Raw genomic sequence first — 25,419 nt, 5'->3', positions numbered from 1 at the left:
AAAGTTACAGTTGAATACTAGGCATCTCGTTGGAAAATCCACGTCATAAAATGGACGCGTTGAACGGGAAGCATAAGAATATCGGTCACCATTTTGGATTCTTTGTGTTTTTGAGATTTATAAATTATATTCCTCAAAGGCTCAAACGATCAACATCTCTTTATTCATTTGAGATTTTGTCATTTGTTTCAGATTCATATCCAAAATTAATATTTTCAATGCAAATTTTATTTTTTGAGATTCATATTTTCTTTATCATCTAGCATTTGACTTAGTGAATTTGGAATGTCAATTCATATCTTTCAAAGTTTTTTTTGAATAATAACCTCTTTAGTTCGAATGATCCTTTTTTTTATGCTTTAGTTGCATCCATTTAGAATAAATAAAGAAAGAAAAGAAATCGAGCAAAAGCTTGAAGATTTCTTATGTTAATGAAAGAATTTATATAAAAATAATAATAATCTTGTGGATTGCACGTGTGTAATGTATCGTATAAACTAGACCGGGTCCCTTTTACGATGTCGTTTTGGGACAAATTACACACCACACATGGACAAGGCAGCGGAGGAGGAAAAGTAAATAAAACGAAACGGCGCGGAAAAAGTTATTCAGTATTACGCCTACTATAGTATTATCTTGATCTCAGGTCAGAGTATTATGGTAGACCCTTTCTCATGGGTTGGGGTCAACAAGTTTCCCTTTCTACCGGGACGACCTTACCCCTGCGACTCCGCGTTTATGACTCACAACCAATCTAAACCCTTCCACTGTTAACGGGCCAAGTTCTCTGTGCATTCACTTTCTGAGGCTCTAATTTGGTCTTCGTTCATTGTTGAAGTGAGTGTCTTAATTATTGTAAGGGCGACACACAATTGTACCCTCTCTTTGTTATTATTAATGCATTTTTTACTCTTTCATAAAAAAAACGGACCAAGTTCAGGTCCAGTCTTCAAAATACTATTTCATTTTTGAGCCCGTGAGCTCTTTTTAGGTCTCCAACAACGATCGTAATGATTCATACTTTATATCTTGGAAAAATGTACGTCCCTTGGACAAAAAATTAGCTTTGATCGAACACAAATAAATACTCACTTCCTCCCCTTTTGTTTGTAACTTTTTTTTTATATTTATGTCAGTTTTCAATCACTTATATCTTTTGATATGAATCTCCAAAAATATATAACATGAATCTTATTTGATAGTTCTCGACCAAGTCTATAATACAAAAAAATTTAAAATTATAAAAAATAACGAAAATGAACAAACAAAATGTGACGGAATGAGTAATTTTGTCTTCAACGAAGATAAGTTGTTGACATTGTTACTTGTGTCTCTGATCAAGATAGTTTTTTAAGAGGGCTTGAGATCTAAAACATGAATAGTTTCGATCATTATTCGTCGAGTCAAAACCCGCCATGGCTCAAAACATAATCGGACCAGAACTCGGTCGTGTTGTACTCCAGTGTAAACTTGGACGGAGTCCACCGCAGTAAACGACAAAAGGTCTACAGCAGCCCAATCAGCAATTCCCTGAAACGACCCTTCCCTTCCGTTCCCTTCCGGTTGTAGGACAACAACTCATCCATTTTTCAAATTTCCTCACGGGCACACGCAATCCAGAGACTCTCTCTCTCTCTCTCTCTAAACATCGACCTTGAACTGGTCGGCATCTGCTTCGAAACGATCTTCCCGCGATCGATTAGGCATAGGCTACAATGCCGAATTGGGAGCTCCAAGGCTGTTGCGACCGCGACCAGAAGGCGTTCCTCGTCACCATCGGTATCTACACTGTCGTCATTCTCGTCGTACGTTTCTCTCTCTGCTTCCTGAATAGCCTGTCAAAAAGTCTGAGAACACACTTTTAAAACATAACTCTCAGAACACAATTGTGTCCGTTTGATCCATGTGCATCTAACCGTTCAGGACACGATTTTATCTGGAGTTGTCTTTTTTGAAGGTGTGTTTGTAACATTCTCTCTGTTTTGTTCTTTTTGAACTTTCTTGCTTCTTTTTCTTGTTCTTTTATTTATTGTTTCTATTCTGCTGTGTTTGCTCGCTTTAGATCCAGATACAGGGTTTGAACAACTTTACTGTATAGTATTCTTTTTGAAGTCGTGTCTTGCGTAGTTTGCTTGAAATTGTTGTATCTGTGATGGCACTTTAAGTGTGTTAAGGATAAAGGTGAGAGACTGCTAGTTAAAGGAAGAGGAGAGTAACGGCGGAGGACTTATTTGGGGAAGTTATTTGGTGAATTCCACTAGTTAGACTTGATGATGAGGAAGAAAGTAGGAAATTTTTACCCGTGTTGCCCCAGTGTAAGGGCAGACCTGCGCCTGCAAAATGGCAGGATCTGATTCCCCTTGGAGGCACTCGGGATTTAAGTGGGGGGCAGTGGCGAAGGGTTGCTGCGCTAGTTCCCCGTAGGTTTACATTGCATGGGTGGGTCCAATGTGGCCCTGTCGTGGGGTGTTTCCTACGTCACCAAAAATGAAAATTAGGAAATTTTGCTGGACCTGGATATGCTGGGAAGTATAAAATTGATGGAGCAGTTTGTTTAGGATTTAGGACTAATATGGTTGAAATGATTTTGAATTCTAAGATAATGTAAGTAGATGAAGGAAATTTACATCACTTTTGTTGTATAACAACAGATGAGATACTCCAAGCTGTGCTAGTTATTGTCGTATATGATTTACGAGTCACTCAATCTATGGAAGAGTAATTGAGGAGAGATTAAGACACAAGAATGAGTTTATAGATGGGCTAGGGTTTGGAGTGGGGATCTTGACCACATATTTGTAGAGCCTTAATTCCATCATTCCCCGCAGTAATGTTTGAAATTACATGGGGCCTTTTATAACGCTCTCTACACTTACTAATTAGCCAGGTTCACTTAATACATGTAAGATGACCGAAACACATGCGAATGCCAGGGCAAATACTGGGCAGATATCCATATTCTACACGGCTCAAAACCTTATACAATAGATGTGGCTCTTAGCCCATCTGGTAGTACCGCTTGGCTTCCAAGGGGGAGGTTTGGGTTCGAGTCTATGGAGAGACGTCGGATTCCCCTTTAGTTGTTAACTCACTAATTCACTCTCTACTGATGTGTATAATGTTGGAAAAAATAAAAACTCTTATACGACAACATCCTGTATGAAGAGATGATCTATGTATGCCAATCTTAGACCGTGTCAAATACATGGTCTATATCTGTATTCTATGCCACTTAAATCTTATACCACAACTTACATTGTATGAAGGTATGATCTATGTAGAACAATCATAGAAATGCGCTGACACAGTAAAAAGAGAAGCACACTATGCTGTACAGTTTCTGTGTAAAAAATGTGCACCGCAGAGTCCTGGAGATATAGGACCGTGTCAAATACCTGGTCATATGTCTGTATTCTGCACCACTCAAACCTTATCAGAAAACACACAGTGTACAAAGATATGATCTATGTGAGCCAATCATAGGGAAATCAGAAATGCTTACAAAGTTAAGAGAAAAGACCACCATATTGTGTCTATTGATGTGAAAAATGTGTATGACGGGGTTCTTGGAGAAATAATGTGGACAGTTTCAGATTAGACACATCAACCTCTTTTAACTTTTGTAGAACAATTGTTTGCATTGTATGTACTTCTAGAAAATAGTTTGAGAGGTTTGGTGGTATTAAATTTCTTCATCCCACCATAATGGAACCAAATAAAATGTTGTGTTGAATGTATGCGAGTAGGATTTATGAAGATATGGGCATTGATGAGAAGTTTAATAATTACTTGATACTTCAGATGTCTACACGATTGCAGTTTTTATTGACAAGAAGATGCATCATAAGTCTTTTACTCGAGTAGTTGTGCTCCGTATGCTAAAACAGACAAATGGCTGAGTCAGAATCCTATTTATAGAGTTAAGGACCTTTCCTCGTATTGGAAATGGGAGTGATTGAGTCTCCGTGTTATGATGTAAGTCCAAGGGGAGAGACTCGGCCAATCTCGTTTGTACGTTGAATAGCTAACATGATGCTCGACATAAACAATCCTCCTTTTAATAAGTAGCCGTGCTTTACTGCAAAATGCATGCTATCATAAATGCTTCTTCTCGAATTAATCTGCTTCCAGCATATCTGAAGTCATATGGTTAAACAAGTCGTTGGAAATTCTGAAGTTATATCTGTGTTACTTTTGTGGTATGAATGTTGACAGCAATGCCTATAATATGAGTATAGATGATGGAATGCACTGAGATCAACGAAAAGGAAGAATAAGAAGTTTGGGACTTCACTTTTGTCACGCAACTAGCACAAGTAGTTGCAACCAAGTAGAATAATCATAGGGTTGTAGTTGGAGGCACTAGATTCATTAGGGAAATGGAAAACCAGATGGTATATGACAGAAATAAGTCAAGATATACTTTTATCCTGGATAAAGATGCAAAAATTAAAAGAAAAGAGTTCAGAATCGACACAAATAGTCAGGCAATATATAAACTTCACTATAGCTTCGCTCATGCAATTGGAAGTAAATAAAAATTAGATGCGCAATACGAGATATTTACTGGTCTTCCTTTGAACTTTCTTTGAATACTCTTGTATTCAGTAAAGGGCTTTATCTAATTTTGATGATCATACAGCTATGGAGGACCTTTTTACTGACGCCTTTCAAGCTCATTACAGTATTTCTACATGAAGCCAGTCATGCAATTGCATGTATGCTCACGTGTGGCAAGGTAAGAAGCAGTTTCTTCAGAGTTATCTTTTGATTCTGCTGTAAAACTTCACTTGTGAATTTTTAAAAAATCACACGCCGCCTAACCTATAGTCATAAGACTTGCAAGAGAGTAGCATCTTATCTTCTTGACTTTTGCATTCTGGGGATATGTGGACACTTTTATGCAAACAGTGTTATACCAGCATAGGAAAAGAGAGAAGATATGCTAAAAATTGCCTGCAGATCCTCCCTTTGTGGTAAGAGATAGCGAGTCCATCTCAGATGCCGTTATCTGAAATGTAGTGTGAGCCATGGGGCCCATATGTCCTGGAAGGCTGGAACAGCTTCGACTATTCCCCTCCTTTGGCGATGTAATCTAATTATCTGTCCATAACCACCTCTCTGTTTCTGAGTAAAGGAGGATGGGGGGGAAAGGAAAGGGAAAAAGGGACTTTGTGGCTCAAATTCAGTGGTATAAATCTTAATTGCTTCAGTTATTGCCGTTCATAGTTCATACCATTGTCTCTGAACAAAATTAGCAGACGATTTTGACTGTTTCGTGATATTGGCATTCAGATTGTAGAAAGTATTTTGGTAGTTGTGGCGAACAGGTTAGGAGTCCAGAACACCCCAGAATGGCTGTTATATGTCATGTTACTCGGTCGATACCTTTACTTTCTATATGATCAGCGGCATATATATTTACCTACTTTGATGCAGGTGGAGGGCATGGAGGTTCATGCAAACGAGGGTGGGGTGACACAAACACGTGGTGGTGCATATTGGGTAATCTTGCCTGCTGGATGTAATAACCTCTTCCCTTCCATTTTCACCTCTTGTTAGAATGTGGTCTTGTATTTATGCACAAAGTCTAAAACAGGATCCATAGAAACGGTTTGAACGGAGTTCAATTATAAACTCAGTTTAATTTATTTGGCCATCCATCTGTTTATTTTCATCATTCGACTGTATGCTATGTTGACTTTGGCTTGGGCATTTACCCCTTTACAGTGGCAGCAGTGTTTTATAATAATTCTGCAACTTGTATTCAGATCTTGGTTCATCATTTTGGGGGATGATTTTCATACTTGCATCCACAAATCTTCTCACCACAAGAATCGCTGCCGGTTGTTTTGCCGTTGCTCTGCTCATTGTGTTCTTTGTTGCTAAAAATGTGAGTGGTGATGAATTTCTACTCGTGCAGCTTGCAATTTGGGGATGCCATTCTTTATTTTTCCAAGTAAAGAGTGCTAAGTCCAAGTATTCATATGTTTATAACTTCAATTATCTTACTTCCTTTATCCCGTGATTGAAAACAGTGGACCCTTCGAGGACTTTGCATTGGTGAGCACTTTAATGATCTTGACAAGTCTTTTTATAATTTAACCATTCATTGATATCCATGGCTTCCACCATCAAGGTATTGACATTTGCAAACTTGAATTTCTCAGGTTTTATTGTCCTCCTCGCTGTAGTTTGGGTTCTCCAAGAATACACAAAAGTTCGCATCCTTCGATATGTCATTCTCTTCATTGGTATGTATCCTTTCCCTTTCTACCACACTGTTATTTGGTATTATTATTTGTGTGGGCTGACTTCTCTTTGGTTTAATGAACTTCTTTTTCCCCTACTCTTCTCGCTCACTTGTTATTCCCCTAGTTTCGATTTCATCTCTTCTATGAAATAAGAGTGTTGCTCAAGTCTGATCTGCCAAATTTTGCAGGTGTAATGAACAGTTTGTTTTCAGTTTATGGTACAATCACCATCCTTTCTTTGTGAATAGAGTAGATGCTAACAGGTTTACAAATCTCATTTAAGTAAATCTAAATCTTGCAGATATCTACGATGATCTAATATCTCGGAGAGTTCATTCCAGTGATGCTGAGAAATTCGCGGAACTTTGCCCCTGTCCTTGTAATGGTGCTGCATGGGGTGTTATATGGTGAGCTTTTTTTTATTTGCAAGGGGTCATGAGTGGTTGAATACGTGTTCTGTTTGATGTTTTAGGATGTGAAATGTTTCCGCTAATTGCGTAATATTGTATCGTCATCTGTTCCTTACTTGTGACCTCCGCTTGCAGGGGATTCATCTCTTTCGCATTTCTTGGTGCAGCTATTTATCTTGGACTTGTCATATTGTCTTGAGGTACCCCATTTGAAACAATTTTGAACTGTGCTTAACTTCTGTGCTTTGAAGCTGGGTAGTGGGGGCATACTAGAAACATTTAAGGAACTCATTGCAGTTTGGCAGATTTGTGGTTGCGCCTTCAAATCTTGTAAACGTATTAGGGAAATCTTTATAGCCTAGAAATCTGATCTAACGGTTACTTAAAATCGGAACAAAAGATCCAATACCTTAATCTTGTTCTATTGAAAGCGTTTTTGGATAAGGCATCCTATTGAATCATGTGACAATCCAACTATATTACCAGCAATAAGTCTTTGAAAATTAAGAACTTCATAGCAACAAATGAAGAGGGCAAAGAAAAGCGGAAATAACTTGCGTTGCTCACACAGGATTCCAGTAACTTGGGCTAATTTTCTTTTATTTTCCGCTGTTTTTTTTCTCTCTTCCCTCTTCCATCAGTTGATTGACAGGTTTGGAAAAGGTTTCTCACTTAATATTCATTTAACGTCGCTTGAATTTTGCATCTGAATGCAGGTTCTCGGACTTAGATGGAATTCTTCTTGATATTGTGGAGACTGGAGAGCACTCCTTTATTCCAATTATTTCCTCCATTGCATTGCGTGTATCATTCTCATCATACAGCTTTAGGTTTCTAATTCATCTGAGATTGCAAGTGTCCATTTGCTGCGAAACACAATGACAAAAAACTTGTAATCATCCTTTTATCCCTTTCTCGGGTTTCACATATATGACTTATGAGTATATTGTAAATTAGAACTTCGTTGATTTATTCCACTTTTTTAGATATGAAAATTTAGTTGAAGATTTCAACGGAACATAGTTGATTGAACTTTGCATGCTTGAAATGTATTGTAGAAGTGGCCATGGTGCTAGAAATGGTGAACTCATTTGATCCATGCACAATTCACAAATTTGATTCACATCCACTAGTGAACCCAAATTGTGAATTGGATTGTCGTCGTAGGTTGGTTTTCTCAACAGAATGATGTTCAGTTCTTAGACTGACAAAATTTCTAACTAACCTTAATAGAGGTAAGAGATTGGCCATCTGCATTGGAGACTGGACCTTTTTTTTTTCTTTTTGATCAATGAAAATGGATTTTATTCATGGAAAGCCTAATGGCACTTACAACGGGATGTAATGATACATGTGAACTTTTCACATTTATCATGTTCAACTGCAACTAGAATATCCAGTTATCGTATCACCCTCCAATGTGGTAGCAGCCGAACTTTTATGTGCCACTACTATCTGCCATGCCCAGAGCAAGCGCTCAGATCGTGCTTTCCTTGCTATACTGCCACAAGACCAACTTGAAAATCAATGGGTAGATGTGCAACCGATTTCCAGGGGTTTGGTGGTTAACATAGGAGATCATCTCCAGATTTGTATCAAGTAAATTTTACTACTCGTTAGTTGTTGTGTCGGTTACACATGGAACTAGGTGTGCCGATGCTTCATAGACTATGTGGATGCGCTCTAATAGCAAACTCCTTAATTTCAGTCTCCATATGATTCAGGTAACATCAAACAACAAGTTCAAAAGCGTCAATCATCAAGTGCCGGCCAGCTGTGTTGGCCCGAGAATCTCCGTGGCATCCTTTTTGCCCTGGTTCTTTTGTACCTCCAAGGCTCTACTTTGCCAGTTCGGTATTAGCAGGATCCTGTTCAACTACGCAAAATACAGCTCATGCTTCCAGTTTTTGCTTCAAATATACTAGTTAAACCTCTTGCATCTTCGGTGCCCCTTATTCGTCTAGGTTCAAAGCTTGTGGCAATGACTCTAGTCCCTAGCACATTACTCTATTGTAATACTACATGATTCACAACTCATACTACCTTACCTTAGTTTACAAGCACAAGACTCGCACTACTACATTATTCGCGCAAATGTAGCAGTGTGTTTTTTCCATTGGCTACAACATGCTCCACGCTAGTGCCTTTAGAACAAGAACACATTGAAAGTTACAAAGCCAAGGGGTTATTAAAACTGATCATTCTAAACCCAAAACAGTGGGAGAAAAAGGAACTCCGTGGCCTTCTGAATTACAACTTGAAATGTGACAGTAGATGGTCTTCTCCACCGGTCCCTCTCTGGTATCGGAGCGTCAGGTACTCTTTCGCAGTAGTATCCTTGTAGACAGGAGGATTCTCTTCCGATAACAACTGCTTCATCAGCCCATATGATCTTGACTCAGTGCCTTCTTGGAAATGTGTTCTGAAAAAGCTTGGCAAAGAAATTCTAGGTCCGACTGATTTTGCGAGCACCCTGTGGTAGATGCTCTTGAACCTGTCGTTGGTGATAAGCTGTGCCAAAACACAAGAAACCGTACCATCGAATTAGACACAATTGAGCGCATTTCAAGATAATCAACCGTGTCCAGACTTGAATAGACTTCAACATTCTTGCTATATTTATTTGTTACTGTCATCAACATCAAACTCTTGTTCTTTTTCCCTCGTTTGTTCCCCTTCTTCTGGGCAACGAAACAGACCAGAACAAGGTTCGTTCCCGGACCAAGAGAATCCAATGCAAAACAATTGGGTGAAAGCCAATTGGCAATGGAAGATGACCGATATATGCCATGTTGGGAGCATTCTAGAGTGAGTTTATGTACAATTACACTCTTGTAGCAGAAAAGAAATTAAAATGCAAAATAGTAAGATACATCTATAGAAAACACTATAGTACAGACCCAAAAGAAGCGGAAATGGCTTGTCTATAGTCCAGGTTTGGACTGCAGAGATGCAGTCCAAGTGATCGCAAAGGTCGGATACTAATTTTTTTTGGCCGAAAGTACCAAACCAAACCATTTCGAGCTTTGTCCCCATGTTTCTTACTGTGCTAATAGGCTTTAGTGTTTGAAAACTTCGGGGGATTGTTTCAATTTCCGTGCTATAAAATACGCCTTCTCCTATATACACAAGCATGCTATCGTTGATATGTATATCTAAAATGTCGTCTAAACGTCTAAAGTAGCAACTTACATAGTCTATTTTGAAAACTCGAGCATAATTTCAAGGCTTAAAATTGATTTTGATGAGGCTAATATACAGTTCTCGAGGGGTTAACTTATTGGCCAAAGTATAGTTTTCGAAAAATATTCGGCCAGGGCAGCTGCCCCCGCTGGGTGTATGCCTCTCCCACTTATAATGCTGGGTGAATGACCCCGCCACTTAGACTGTAAGCGTCGACAAATGTTTTGCCGGCAGCACTGCATTCATTCCGAATGAGGCCACACTCCACTGGTAAGAATGCAGTGCTGTCAGTTTGCATTGGACAATACATTAGACTCCCGGAAAGCACAATACGTACTTGCCTGTAAAAGATCTCCGATGTTTACTACCAGAGCACCGGTCAAGCAGGGGACATCGATCCACTCGTTTTCATGAAGGACTTGGAGCCCGCCGATATGGTCTTGTAGAAGTAGGGTGAGAAAGCCGCTGTCAGTGTGGCTGCTAAGGCCGCTAGTCAATTCAGGTTCGGGACAAGCCGAGTAGTAGTGACCGATGATGAAAAGCCCCTCAGCACAGTGCACCTTTTTCAGGTGATCGGGCTCGAGTCCTAGAGCCTCGGAGAGTAGTTCGAATATAGTAAGCCCTAATCTCATCACATGATCACTGTACTCGATCAGTATATCCCTGCAAGTTTCAACAATTAAAACACATAATGGCGACATAAAATCGAATGTTTGTTTGTACCTTCAAGCTATGTTTCGATCTAGGACGAGTCAAGAGAAATAATCACTTGCGGATACCCATCGGTGATTTTCATAGGTCAGGAAACAAAACAAAACCAACTCAAACCAAACCGAGCCTTAAGTCCCAATCCATTGGGATCAGCTACACGAATCCGTATTTTCATAGGTCAAGGAACAAATGAATGCAACTTTTTCTGGGGAAATGATTAGTTTCATGAGCTTACTTACCTACACACGTGAGGCAGTTCTTCAGGGTCAGGATGATTAGGAGCCATAACACAGTAGAGGCTATCCCTCCAGTTGACTGTCGGTACTTGGTACAGATCAAAGTTGCTATTATACACACAACTCTTAGTGTTATCTCGCGAATAGAATTGTTTCTTCGCCTCGGTGTCTTGCTCGTGAAACCTCCTTATCCCATCGATCGCTTCCTCCATGACACCCGAGGGAATCCCGTGGTTGACCACCTGAAAAAATCCCAACCTCTCGCTGGCACCCCGGACTTTCTCTACGATCTCCTTACGCAGAGTCGCGTCTTCATCGATCCCTCCAAAGTCTAGGACTGGAACATTAATAAGCCTAGAGCTTCCGGGCTTTTCCTGGTGCTTTGTTTGGGTTACTGACAAATATCTCGGGGATCTTCGCCAATCCAGCGTCTGCTATTCCCTTGACACCGGCTTTCGTATCGTCGAAAGCTCTCAAGTCACTCTTCCAAGCATAAACAGGCTTGATTACTTCCTGAACTTCACCACCAGTGTTGCTTGTTGCCACCATTTCTTTTTCTCCAGGAGGGCAAAGAGTTGGATGCAATAATTGTGTTTTGGATACTGAGAACAAAAGTGGTCGATGAGATGGTAGAACGCAGCAAAACTGGTGGAGCTCCACATGCGCCTGTGTAAAAAAACTGGTGGTCCCCAACTTCTACCATCAGCATTTTGTTTCCATTGGCCAAGACCACTTACTTCAGAAAATTCTTAAATTCTTGAATGGAGAATATTCTCGATGCAATGTGGTGGCATTGGAAGTCGTGCTTGTAATGCGGTGGCGGTAAATCGAAATCAACAATACTATATAGGATGATGCTATGCTGTTCCAGGTCATTTTGGAGACACCGTAATTTTTGGCATAACTTCACCATTATGAGCATAACTAAAACCCATTACAAACATAACAGAACCCAAATAAGGCATAACCAATGAATATCCAAAAAACCAACCAAAGCATAATCAAACCCAAACAAGGCGTAACAAACAAGTTATGCTTTGTTACGGTTCTGTTATGCTTGTAATGGGTTTTGGTTATACTCATAATGGTTTTGTTATGCTAAAAGTTATAGTGTCCCCAAAATGACCAGGGACACCGAAGTCATTCCCTAGTGTGTTGGTCCATTCGGGCATTTTACTGGAGATTAAAACTTGGCATTTTAGTGCTCTATGTTTGTCAAAGATATTGTTAACACATATGGCTAACTTTCTAGTGACTCGGTCAGTTTGTTCTGGGTCAGTAAAGATGATTTGTTTAAGAAATCCATGGTCTAATAGGGTCATTGGGCTGACTTGAATAATTTGTCCTTTGTATGAAAGAACAAGGTCTTGAAAATGCTGCATATGGATGCAAGCTTTAGGAATGCTAAATATTAATTGGCATGGGCAATCATATCTTTCTAATGGTGTTTCTAAACATAATGGATTAGTTTTCCAGGATGTTGCTGTAGCTGACTCTTCAGATGAATTGTCATCTTCTTCTTGACTGGCTTGAGCAATTAATTGTTGAGCTAACATCAATACCAAATGGGGGCGGAAGCACAGACACAGTAGGGGAACATGGGTATTATCAGAGTAGGAGAGAGAGATTCAGAGTGGGAGGTGATCCAAAAGGAGGAGGTGACTGAGATATTTATAGAAAAGTGACTGAAGAAATCAATCAATTAATCAACAATAGTAAAAGCAAAAGTTGAAGTTGAATGATACGTTTAATTGAAAAGGAATCAATTATGAATAGTTAAATCCGTGGGTGAATAGTACCATGAACAGTAATGAATAGTAATTCGGATGAATAGTGCAATTACTAGAACTTGTAATTGAGTATAGAATAACTTAATATGAACAAAAGTATGAACAAAAAGTACACAGTAGGGGAACATGGGTATTATCAGAGTAGGAGAGAGAGATTCAGAGTGGGAGGTGATCCAAAAGGAGGAGGTGACCGAGATATTTATAGAAAAGTGACTGAAGAAATCAATCAATTAATCAACAATAGTAAAAGCAAAAGTTGAAGTTGAATGATACGTTTAATTGAAAAGAAATCAATTATAAATAGTTAAATCCGTGGGTTTCATGTAGGATTAATACAAGTAGCTATTAATCCACTTACAAGAAAATGATTAAATTCCTCGGTATTACTATCTCTAAGAGATAGCAGATTCACAGTCTATAGTGATAGTTTGTTAGGATTAATGGAGTCAAGCCTACATAATGGTCCAGTTTACTTCAACTGTTACCCCGATTTACCCCTTAGTTTAAATGACAAGAATATTTTAAAAGCATTAATTTTAAATATCCAAACTGCTGGCGCAATTACTCGAATGCTTGAAGGAAGTCAGTCCATTGCATTAATCTACCGTCTTTATTACAAATGTATGAAAACTAATTTAAATATTCACGCATTAGTCAAAAGTGCAAAAGACAAAACTGTCCTTATTCAAAGTAGTACAAATGCCAATATTCTAGTACCCAAAACCATTCTTAGAATGACATCCAGTTACCAGCTAGTTGGCTTAGTGAAAATGAGAGTTTCCCACAGAAACTCCAGAATGACACGATTGATCTCGACTATATTCAACAATACCTAGATGGCACAGTCAGGATAAGTTTTGATCAACAAAGAACAAACCCTCCCCTGAGAATCAAAGAATTAAGTAGGTCAAATAGCTCAGCTACTATTGACAGGTCAGTCACCAAGCCTAGGAAAGACAAAAATTTGCTTGATCCTAACATTAAACTAAAAGGTGTTGAGTCAAGCTCACAAATTAGCAAACCCTGTTATTCTACACAGTCAAACTTTGAAGATGAAGACACCTCCCAAGGGTCTCCAACTCAAACAGATTTTGAAGAAGTTGACCCAAGTTTAAAAGTCTTACATAAAGATTTTAAAATTAATTTTGATCAATTGTACAAAGAATTTAAGTCAAAGAAAAATAAACAAAAACGAAAAGACTACGCTAATAAGTATTCACAATCTCGACAAGCAAAGATAATTGCCCATTGAAAAAGTTTCATGGAAAATACCAGAACAGAAATCTGTTTTTTCCAATACTTAGAAAAATATTACAAAAAAGTTAATACAATTACAACAGTTACAAAGAGAAAAATAAATTCTAGTCCCCATAAAGTATCCGGTCAATCCCCTACTGAATCACAATCAAATCGAATTACTGTACCAAATCTCAGACAAGAGGTTAATCTTATTAAAAAAGAAATTACCAAATTAAAAGAATGCGACAATCAGTTAAAAACTCAGAATGAAGAAGATACTAATTACCAGGATTGCTACCAAAAATGGTATGCTAAAGTTAAATTAGTAATACATGATTTCAAAATTGAAGTTAGTGCTCTTATTGACACAGGAGCAGACCTTAATTGCATTGAAGAAGGTTTGGTTCCTACTATGTATTTTCACAAAACAACTGAACAATTGAGTTCTGCACATGGTAGTAAAATGCAAATTAACTATAAATTACCCAAAGTACATATTTGTCAAGATGAAGTTTGCTTTAGAACTTCTTTTGTGTTGGTCCAAGACCTAACTGATAGGGTGATTTTAGGAACACCTTTTATTTGTTTACTTTATCCTTTTACAACTAATTACGAAGGAATTACCACTAAACCTTTTGGTCAACAAGTAATATTTAAATTTTTAACAAAACCAGAATTTCGTGAATTAAAGCAAATTAAAAACTACCCTATACCTTCTTTAAATCAGAAAGAAAATCAACTAAGATTCCTACAGAATGAAATCAGATATAAATTAGTTGAACAATACCTTACTGATAAAAATCTTAATCAAAAAATTGAACAATTTAAAGAAAAACTAGTAAAAGAAGTTTGTTCTAACCTTCCTAGTGCCTTTTGGCATCGGAAAAAGCACATAGTAAATCTCCCATACGTAAAAGAATTTAATGAAAATCAGATCCCTACAAAATCCAGACCTATTCAAATGAACCCTGAAGTAATGGAAACCTGCAAGAAAGAAATTAATAAATTACTAAGTAATAACATCATTCAAAAAAGTAAATCACCATGGTCATGTCCAGCTTTCTATGTCAATAAAAATGCAGAAAAAGAAAGAGGCATACCACGACTAGTTATTAATTACAAACCATTAAATGAAGTACTAGAATGGATCAGATACCCAATACCTAATAAAAAAGATTTAATCAACCGATTAAGCAATGCAGTCATCTTTTCAAAATTTGATTTAAAAAGTGAATTTTGGCAAATCCAGTTACATCCCAATGATAGGTACAAAACAGCATTTACTACACCTTTTGGATATTACGAATGGAATGTAATGCCTTTTGGATTAAAAAATGCACCAAGTGATTTCCAAAATATCATGAATGAAATATTTAACCCATTCAGTCAATTCATCCTTGTTTACATAGATGATGTTCTCATCTTTTCCAATTCTATTGATGAACATTGGAAACATTTAAATACATTTGTCAATACCATTAAAAATAATGGTTTAGTCATTTCTGCCCCTAAAATTAAATTATTTTAAACTAAAATAAGATTTTTAGGATACGACATTCATCAGTCTACCATAGTACCAATTAGTAGAGCAATTCAATTTGCTGATAAATTTCCTGATGAAATTACTGACAAAAATCAATTACAAAGATTTTTAGGATCTTTAAATTACATAGCAGAATTCTATAAAGATCTTAGGAAGACATGTCAACCACTATTTGAAAGATTAAAAGACAAACCCCCTCCTTGGTCATCTCTACACACTTCCATAGTCCAGCAAGTCAAAAAATATGTTAAGACATTACCATGTCTAGGTATTCGTACAGTCAATTCTTTTAAAGTTATCCAAACTGATGCCTCAGATATTGGTTATGGTGGCATCCTCCTACAAAAAGTCAATTCTAGTTCCCCTGAACAAATTGTTCGTTTTCATTCTGGTCTTTGGAATAAAGCACAAAGCAATTGTAGGGAGGTATTCCCGAACAGGTGCAAAATGAACTCGAGCACGGTCAAAAAAAGGGTCAACGCACTGTGGACCAGTGATATGAGAAGTCAATGGTCCAGAGAGGTTGTACGATTCTCGGTGCAATAACATGAGACGTTATTAGGACCAAATACAAGGAAAATGACATGAGATGCCACTGCTCATAGAAACTTGTTCGGCAAGAGAGAGCCGAACAGGAGAAGAGCTCCTTACAAAGGATATGGTTCAAATTGTTTCCTTAGGACTAGTAACACGTGAGGTAATTGGTCCAGGCCATCTGTTCGGCCATGAGATGGCCGAACAGAGAGATAAGTACTATTTGAGGGAACATTCTGGAAGGTTCCAGAGTAGTCATGTCCCATGAAGGGATAAAGATCCCAAAAATATAGGATCTGAGAAAGATACCCAACGAATATGGGATGTTCGGCTCTTAAAGGAAAAGAATCCTAAAAGGACTCTTTTCCTTTAAACTGATAAAGGAAACGAGACTCCTTGATATCCTGGGTTTCCTATACGAGTTAGGAATCCTATGGCAACATGGATGCTTGGACAGCAAGCATTCATAAATCTATAAATATGAGGTAAACCTAAAGGTGAAAGGTACGCAATACACTGCATTCTATTTGCTTTCCTATTGATAATTAGGGTTTGATTGCTAGTACGTGATATTAACAAAGGCATCGGAGGGCCTTTGCCACGAGAGGCAAAGGTGCACTCACTCCTTGTCTGTTTTGCAGGATAGGGGTTTCATTGACAAATTAGGGTTACGTTCAAGAGGCACGTGAAGCCGTTGCATTCCAGTGCTGTTTATAGCACTACTTGAATTTATCCACCTACAATTGGCGCCGTCTGTGGGAAACGAAAGAGTTCCCTTTGAAATACGACCATGGTGGAAGTAGAGCCAGTAACGCCACACGACCCGAAGGATGTGCTAATTGGAGGAGGGGATAAGTCTCCACCCGAGGCTCCGAGAAAGCCCGAAGGAGGACACAAAAGGACCACGAGTAAGGGCCACCCCCTTACTATCCACGGCAACTCCAGAAATAGAGATGGAGAGACGGCATCGAAGTCCACGAGAAGGACTAAATCCCATCGAGGGGATGAATCGATTGCACACTCCAAAAGTGTATACCGTAGCGAAGACGTTCTTGATAAGAAGAGACAAGAAATCGAGGAGTATGCTCGTTTGATCAAAAAACGAGAACATGAGATCAGAGAATTAGAGAAAATCAGAGAACATCCGGAGGACTCTGGACTATCTCGAAGAAATTCTAGAGGTAGTCAATACGCTCTGGTGCAGTATCAAAAGGCTCCATCACGAGGAAGGAGGAGCAGAAGCAGAAGTCTGACCCCGAGGCGACATAAAACTTCTTCACGAAAAAGGAGGAACAGGATCCGAACACCCGAGCGAAGGAGGGTATCTCCAAGAAAAAGGAGAAGCAGAGGTCGGAGTTCTACCCCCGAAGAAGAAGGGAGTAGAAATCATCATAGGGACAGGTACGAGAGACCTGATTCCGATTGGGAACGAATTAGATCCAAGAAAGGACTGGAGGATGAAGCCATGACTGCACGGGAAGCAGCACGAAAAGCACTGCAGAATATAGCATCCTCCCCTTTTGCAAAAAAGTTACAGGAGGCTAGATTGCCGACCAGGGTAAAGCACGGGACATTCATCCTCTACGAGACAGATACTGATCCCGTGGCCCATATACAGCATTATCAGCAAGCAATGTTTATGCATGAATGGGATGATGCGATTATGTGCAAGATGTTCCCGTCGAGTTTGGGGAAGGTTGCTCTGTCCTGGTTCCACAAATTGGGCTCACGCTCCATCCGAACATGGGTGCAATTGGCCGAGGAATTCACTGCACGGTTTTTGACGAGCAGGAAAGCTCCCAAAACCTTTGAGAGTCTTTCTTTTATGAAGCAAGGAGAGGACGAGCCGATCAGGGCTTATGCAAAGAAGTACTGGGAAACCTTCAACGAGATTGAAGGATGTAGTGAAGAATACGCAATAGCCACGTTCAAAACAGGCTTGCCTGTTCGGGGGGAACTGCGTAAATCTCTAAACATGAGTCCCGTGCAGACATTGGCAAAATTAATGGAGAGAATTGAGCAGCACGCCAGGAACGAGGACGACATCCTACGAGAGGATGGAAAGTTGGCCGCCGAGCAAGTAAAGGGGCCTATAAAGAAAGCTGACAAGCCAGAGCCCAAGACTTATCGTGAGAGGAAAGATTATGGGCAGGCGAAGAAAGAGCAGTACAAGGATAAGCAAGCCCCGGATCCCAAGTCATTCTTTTCAATAAACACGGTTTGGAAAGAGCCCATTTACAGGATTCTTTATCGAATAAAGAATCAACCATATTTCAAATGGCCCCCAACTCTTGGTGGGAATAAAGATGCAAAACGAGCTACGAATCAGCACTGCAGTTACCATAAGGATTGGGGTCACATGACTGAGGACTGTGAGATGTTTAAACGGCATCTTGATGATTTGGTCTCACGAGGTTACCTCAAAGAATTTGTCCAAGAGGATTCCAAGGATAAAGACAAGGCAATGGAATTGGATTACGAACAGAATCCAAAAGGGATAATCCATATGATACATGGATTGGCCGAACCCTATACGAGAAATGAGGTGAGATTGCTTCAGAGACGAGTGAAACATGACCAGCATGTAATGCAGTTGGGGAAGAAAAGAGGTCGCAACGAAGGGGCAAGCAACGAGGGCATAGTTTTTACTGATGAAGATCTGGGAGGAGTCCAGGTACCTCACAATGATGCTTTGGTCATAACCCTACGAGTTGGGGAATATGATATGGAGAGAATCCTGGTGGATTCAGGGAGTTGCACCGAAGTGCTATACTATGATGCGTTCAAGAAACTGGGGCTCACACAAGAAGATTTGGTACAATCAGCAACTCCACTGGTCAGATTTGGAGCAGGAGCAGTTTGGCCGTTAGGCAAGGTAACTCTGCCTGTTCGGGCTGGGACAGTGGTGCTACGAACCGACTTCTTAGTGGTGGATGTACCGTCTTCCTATAACGTGATTATAGGAAGGACATGGTTGCACAAGATGAGGGCAGTCTCTTCAACTTTCCATCAGATGGTAAAGTTCCCAGGGTCTAATGGGATTGAGCACATCAAAGGTAACCAAAAAATAGCTCAACAATGTTTGGTATCCATCATAAAAAGAGTCCATAATGCCCACCATGTTAATACTGTGGAAATTCCGGATCTGCCGACCATTGAGGATATTGGAAAAGACCCAACCGAGAGGGTAGTTGAGGATTTGAAGAAAACACCGATCAACGAGACTGATCCAGATAAGTATTTTCTAATTGGGGAATCACTGCCAGAAGAGGAAGAGAATGAACTGATTAGTTTGTTGAAAACCTATGTCGATGTATTTGCTTGGACACCAGAGGAGATGCCTGGGGTGAATGCAGATGTTATCTGCCATCACTTGAATATAGATCCACAGCATAAACCGGTCATTCAAAAGAAACGAAGGGCAGCCGTACAGCACGTTGACGCTGTAATTGAAGAAGTAGATCACTTGTTGGAAGCCAAGGCAATAAGGGAAGTTTATTATCCAGAGTGGCTATCAAATACTGTTGTCGTCAAGAAAAAGAACAGAAAATGGCGTGTATGTGTTGACTTCACAGATTTAAACAAGGCGTGTCCTAAAGACAGTTTTCCTCTTCCAAGGATTGACTAGTTGGTGGATGCAACAACAGGATATGGACGGATGAGTTTTCTCGATGCATATCGAGGATACCATCAAATTGCAATGTTTGGGCCAGATCAGGAGAAGACGTCTTTTATTACACCACGAGGGTTGTACTGTTATAATGTCATGCCTTTTGGATTGAAGAATGCAGGGGCAACGTATCAGAGACTGGCGACCATCATGTTTAGAAAATTGCTTGGCAAAACTATGGAGGTCTACATAGATGACATGGTGGTAAAGAGTAAATCTGGGCAAGGCCATATTGCAGATTTGAGAGAAGCTTTCGAGATTTTGAGGAAATACAAGTTGAAACTCAACGCCTCGAAGTGTGCGTTTGGAGTCGGCTCTGGAAAGTTTTTGGGCCATCTTGTAACTCTAAGGGGAATAGAGGCAAATCCCGACCAGATAAAGGCCTTACAAAATCTGGAAAGTCCTCGGACAACGAAAGAAGTCCAACGATTAACTGGGATGGCAGCAGCTCTTAATCGATTTATTAGCCGATCAAGTGACAAGTGCAGACCTTTCTTTCAGCTGTTAAAGAAAAGGGAAGGGTTCGAATGGGGAGCAGAATGTAAACAAGCCTTTCAGGATCTAAAGGGATATTTGGCCTCTCCTCCCCTTCTTTCGACTCCAGAAGCAGGTGAGTCTCTAATTTTATACTTAGCTGTTTCTGAGCATGCCGTAAGTGCAGTACTTTTAAGAGATAAGGGATCCGAGCAAATCCCAGTCTATTATGTGAGCAAAACTTTGTTAGATGCCGAAACAAGGTATTTGCCCCTCGAGAAATTGGTTCTAGCACTAAGGACAGCAACTAGAAAATTGCCACATTATTTCCAGAGCCATAAAGTTGTGGTTTACACTGAGTTCCCATTAAAATCATTGCTCCGAAAGGCAGATTTCTCGGGAAGGATCTCAACTTGGTCCGTTGAGTTGAGCCAATATGACATCGACTATCAGCCGCGCACAGCAATCAAAGGCCAGGTGTTGGCAGATTTTGTGGCAGAATTCTCACCTGCGGTTGCACCTCTGCCTCCTACGAGAAAGGAGTGTGAAGCAAAGTCTCCTGTAACGAAAAAACAGGCATTAGCCGAACAAGATCCCCTGGAATGGAAGCTGTTCGTTGACGGGTCAGCTTGCAACACCGGTTCAGGAATAGGGGTAGTACTTTATCCCCCTGAAGGATCAATGTTGGAATTATCAGTTTGCCTTGGGTTCAATGCATCCAATAACGTGGCGGAGTACGAGGCAATTTTAGCTGGTTTGAGAAGTGCAAAAACCCTAAAAGCCGAACATGTTAGGGTATATTGTGATTCACAGCTTGTAGTCCATCAACTGTCCGGACAATATGAAACCCGGAGCGAGAAGATGGCGGCATATGTACAGGTGACCAGAAATCTGCTCGATACCTTCGAAAGGGTGTATATTGAGCAGATAAGTTCTGGAAAGAATGCTCATGCAGATTCATTGGCATGGTTAGCCGCAGCTGTGCCATCTGAGTTTAAAAGAAAAATAGCCGTGGAGTATCTGACTGAGCCGAGCATTGGGAAAAGTGTGGAGATGGTCTTGGACGTGAACCAAGGACCAAGTTGGATGGACCCAATAGTGGAGTTTTTACGAGATGAAATACTCCTTTTGGACAAAAAGGAGGCACATAAAATCAGGACCAAATCTGCTCGGTTCTGGTTATCCCCAGAGGGAAAACTATATAGGAAATCTTTTACAGGACCCTACTTGCTTTGTGTGCATCCTGAGATGGTGCAAAAGTTCCTCCACGAAATTCACGAGGGGACTTGTGGAAGCCATGCTGGTGGTCGGTCCATAGCCCACCGAGCAATCACCCAAGGGTATTGGTGGCCGTACATGCAAGAAGATGCTAAGGTGTACGTAAAAATTTGTGAGAAGTGTCAGAAATTTTCACCAATGATTCGAACACCAGCCGAGGACCTGGTGCCGCTGACAAGTCCCTGGCCGTTTGCTCAGTGGGGAATGGACATAGTGGGTCCACTACACAAGGCAACTGGGAATCGAAAATTCCTATTAGTTGCAACAGATTACTTCACTAAGTGGATTGAGGCTGAGCCATTGGCCAAGATCACTGAACCTATGATAGAAAGGTTCGTGTGGAAAAGCATCATAACTCGTTTTGGGGTACCTTATTCGTTGATTACAGACAATGGGTCGCAATTTCAGAAGAAATTCAAAACTTTCTGTGCCCAGTATGGGATAAGAAATTATTATTCGACTCCAGCTTACCCTCAAAGCAACGGACAAGCAGAGGCTTCAAACAAAACAATCCTTGATGGGATTAAGAAACGTTTGGATAAAGCAAAGGGAAAATGGCCCGATGAATTGCCATTGGTCCTATGGGCATACCAAACAACGCCTAGGAGGTCTACGGGCGAGACCCCCTATTCATTAGCATATGGAACAGAGGCTGTTATTCCATTAGAAATAGGTCTGCCAACCAACAGGACCACTTTGGTTGAAAGTGGAGGAAATGACAGAGCCTTAGAGATTGAGTTAGACTTTGCCGAGGAACGACGAGAACGGGCCTTGGTGCACTTGGCCTCATACCAAGAGCAGCTCATCAAAAGTTATAACAAGAATGTACACCCACGAGAGTTTGGTGTTGGAGACCTTGTGCTACGTAAAGTGCTCGGCAATACTAAAGTGGCTAATGAGGGAAAGCTAGGGGCAAATTGGGAAGGCCCATATCGAGTTACAGAAATCGCAGGCATTGGGGCTTATCGATTGGCAGACTTGGATGGGAACCCAGTGCCAAGACCTTGGAATGTCCATAATCTAAGAAAGTTTTTTATATAATTTTTCTTTATGCACATCGTGATTGTGTGGGAGTTACGAATAAAACTCTCTTGTGTTCTAGTTTTGTTATTTTTACAAGGGATACGAGTAACGCCCTCTTGGGTTTTACAGTTTATGAATGAAGTTACGTTTTTTGTCTAGACTGCTGTTTTCTTGGTATTTGTTTTAAATACGAATCACGACATTGGTTTCCCTCATTCGTATTGGAGAGCAGGGTATAGGATATCCATTTAAGTACGTGACATTTGAACACAAGTTCGAAACACTTGTGTGAACTTCAAACAAGTACGAAATACTTGAGAAATTGTTCTAAGTACGTGATACTTTAAAGTACGTGACACTTGTGAGAACGCAAGTACGAAATACTTGAGAATTGTTCTAAGCACGAGAAACAATTGTATGAAAGCATACGAGTATATGCACCAACAGTCCACAGCATACGAAAATATGCACAAACTTGAAAGCATACGAATATATGCATAAAAGTACGTGAAACTTTTATAAACTTTAAACGATTTACGTACGAAATACTTAAACATCCTAAAACACCCATGACAGAAACATATGGAAAAGGTATCTTGACAGGAATCATTCAAAACAGATGTGAAGAACGACAGAGCTCATTCATCTTCTGTAAGATCTTGGACAGCTGCAGGAGTAATTATAGGAGCTACTGGAGCAGCCAGCTCTTCTGTGGGATTTTCGTCTCCAAGATGACCATCACTGACTTCCTTTTGGCCAGGATTGGTCATATCAACTTGAGGCTCCACTTCAGAAACAGGTTGCTCAACAGACACGTTCACCACCTGCTCATCAATCAACTCCTCTGCAATATCTTCCTCCTGACCAGCAGCACTGGGTAGTTCAATGTTGGTCCAGAGAGGAGATGATTCAGGAATCTCAGCTTTGGCAAGGCAAGCTGTCCAAGAGGCCACCCAGACTTGGTCTTGTATCCCAGGCATTTGGCTTGTGTAGCTTTCCGTGGCCACCTTGATTCCTTCATTATACCCCTTCTCTAGAGCAGTTTTGGCTTCCGTCTGGCTCACTTCCAATTCTTTCAGAGTTTGATGTAAGCTATCCTCAGCTCCCTTCAGTTGTCCTTTGAGTCCATCAGCTTCTCCCAAAGCTTGGTTTCTTTCTCTCTCAAGCCTGATGATGGTGCGTTGAAGCTTGTTGTTCTCACCGACCAGTTTGGCACGTTGGGGCTCAGATTGGCTAAGTTTTTGAGCCATGGCCACCATTTTTTGCATCACCTGGAAACATTCAACACAATTAAGCAAACGAAATGGTATACTATGGTTTATAAAGCACATATTTCACCTTGGCATTGTGAGACATGAATGAGCTCAGAAGGTTGTCAGGAGAGCTTGCCACCTCCTTCTGCATATCTCCTGGCAGTAGAAAGGCTTGAGACAGGGCAAGGGCAGTGCCTTCTGACTCAACACTGTCCCGAGCAGTGATAGCACGGCTCCCGTGCGAGAATGTAGGAGCCCAGACAGGAGCAGGAGATGAAGAGGATGTTGGAGGTCTTTCTTGGGTTTCCTCCACTCGTTGACGTTTTTCACGGTGAAGGGCTTCAATCTCTTCAAGAGAAAATCCTGGGGGAGCACTTGTTTGAGTTTGGGGACGACGACCACGACTTTGAACATTTTGTCCCCGACCACGACCTCGACCAGGAATGGTGAGGAGGCTGCCCAGGTCAATTGGCCGGTTCATCTCTGAAGTTGAGAGGGTATGGTCACTGGAAGACGAATTGGATGAGGGACTAGAAGTTTCCTCAGCAAGAGGAATTGGTTCGTCAGGGATCGGAGGTGTCTGAGAACGCCTTTCTTCTTGTTCGGGAACTGGTCTTGAAGGACCAGCTACTGCAGGGTTATCAGCTGCTCGGGTTCGCCGATCAATAAACCCACCGTATGAAGCTTTGTAGCTGAGAAGTACTTGAGCTGCTCTTGCTCGGCCTGCAAGGTATGTCCCTTCACCGTTGAATGCGAGTGCTCGTCTGATATCAGCTACGTGAACTTGTGGGGTTATAATGTTATAACCACGGTTAATATTTGATGCTGAAACAAAGCATAAGCAATTAGAAGCACGAAAAAGCTTTTCCTATGAACTAGGACAAAACAAATGAAATTAAGGGAGAGCACTAACGTGGGCTCCCGAATATGTGAGGGGCATGAAACCCAATCACTTGGTCGTCCTCGTCTCTGGGTTCGAAGTTGCCCGTAACGATCAGAAAGTCGTCATCATCCCCTCGAGCAGAGTCAGGGAGTTCAATAACGAGCTTCTTTCTAGAATCCCTACTCTTTAAATAATACGTAAGGGCGTCCCCAGTTCTGGAAATGCTATATAGATGATGGATATCATACAAGCCTAGAGAAGTCCCTAACATTTGGTTTAGGGTATTTATACCCATAACTACTCGGAAGAAATTAGCAGAAACCTGCATTGGCGAGAGCCTGTAATACGCTAAAACTTGGCGGAGTAGAGGGGCTAAGGGGAATCTAACTCCGCCTTCGACGACGGCTACTACTGGAATGTGAAGTGTGTCGAAATCGAAGCTTTCGCGAATGGCATCCTCAGGAGCCAAAACAGTAGCTACGTTGTCAGGAATCCCATATCGAGATCTAAAACTTGCCATGGTTTGAGGAGTATTACAGTGTCTACGGAATCTCTCCATTACCAGAAAAACTTTTGGGGTTCTTTGAAGTATAAAGAAAGAGGACGATAAAACCCTAAAACGAGATTGTAAACAATCCACTAGAGAAAGGGAGTTGTAAGAAAAAGACGTGATGACTTACGAGAATAGACGATGGAATCCCTAGAGAGCAGAAAAGAAGAGGCCTTGAGACGATGAACAGAGCTTCAATGGCGGGGAAGAGCTTGAACCGTTTGTTTCCTGTAGAAGGAGTCTAAGAGAGAGATTGGGGTTTTTTAAAAAATGGGACGAAAACCCAAAAATACCCTAAAAGTAGGTGGCGTACGTGAAACGTCACCCCAGACGCCGTTTTGAGCGTTCCGTTTTCCCATAAACACGTCTGTTCGTATTTAATGAAACG

The 25,419-nt window shown here is 40.6% G+C and overlaps 1 protein-coding gene and 1 pseudogene across 1 annotated transcript; one reads left to right on the top strand and one right to left on the bottom strand.

The window, feature by feature from the left end:
- The first annotated feature begins 1,433 nt into the window (after positions 1-1,433).
- Positions 1,434-7,682, top strand: LOC131303623 (uncharacterized). Its single transcript, XM_058330581.1, has 10 exons — positions 1,434-1,805; positions 4,643-4,738; positions 5,440-5,524; positions 5,772-5,893; positions 6,039-6,063; positions 6,171-6,254; positions 6,443-6,472; positions 6,556-6,661; positions 6,800-6,864; positions 7,381-7,682. Exons 1-9 carry the CDS (start codon positions 1,716-1,718, stop codon positions 6,861-6,863), a joined length of 702 nt encoding a protein of 233 aa, XP_058186564.1. The 5' UTR covers positions 1,434-1,715; the 3' UTR covers position 6,864; positions 7,381-7,682.
- An 859-nt stretch (positions 7,683-8,541) lies between these two features.
- Positions 8,542-11,551, bottom strand: LOC131303622 (deacetoxyvindoline 4-hydroxylase-like; annotated as a pseudogene).
- Positions 11,552-25,419: the final 13,868 nt, after the last annotated feature.

Source organism: Rhododendron vialii, chromosome 10a (genome assembly GCF_030253575.1).
Source record: "Rhododendron vialii isolate Sample 1 chromosome 10a, ASM3025357v1".
Classification (NCBI taxonomy): Eukaryota; Viridiplantae; Streptophyta; class Magnoliopsida; order Ericales; family Ericaceae; genus Rhododendron; species Rhododendron vialii.
This window is presented reverse-complemented; position numbering and strand designations above follow the sequence as displayed.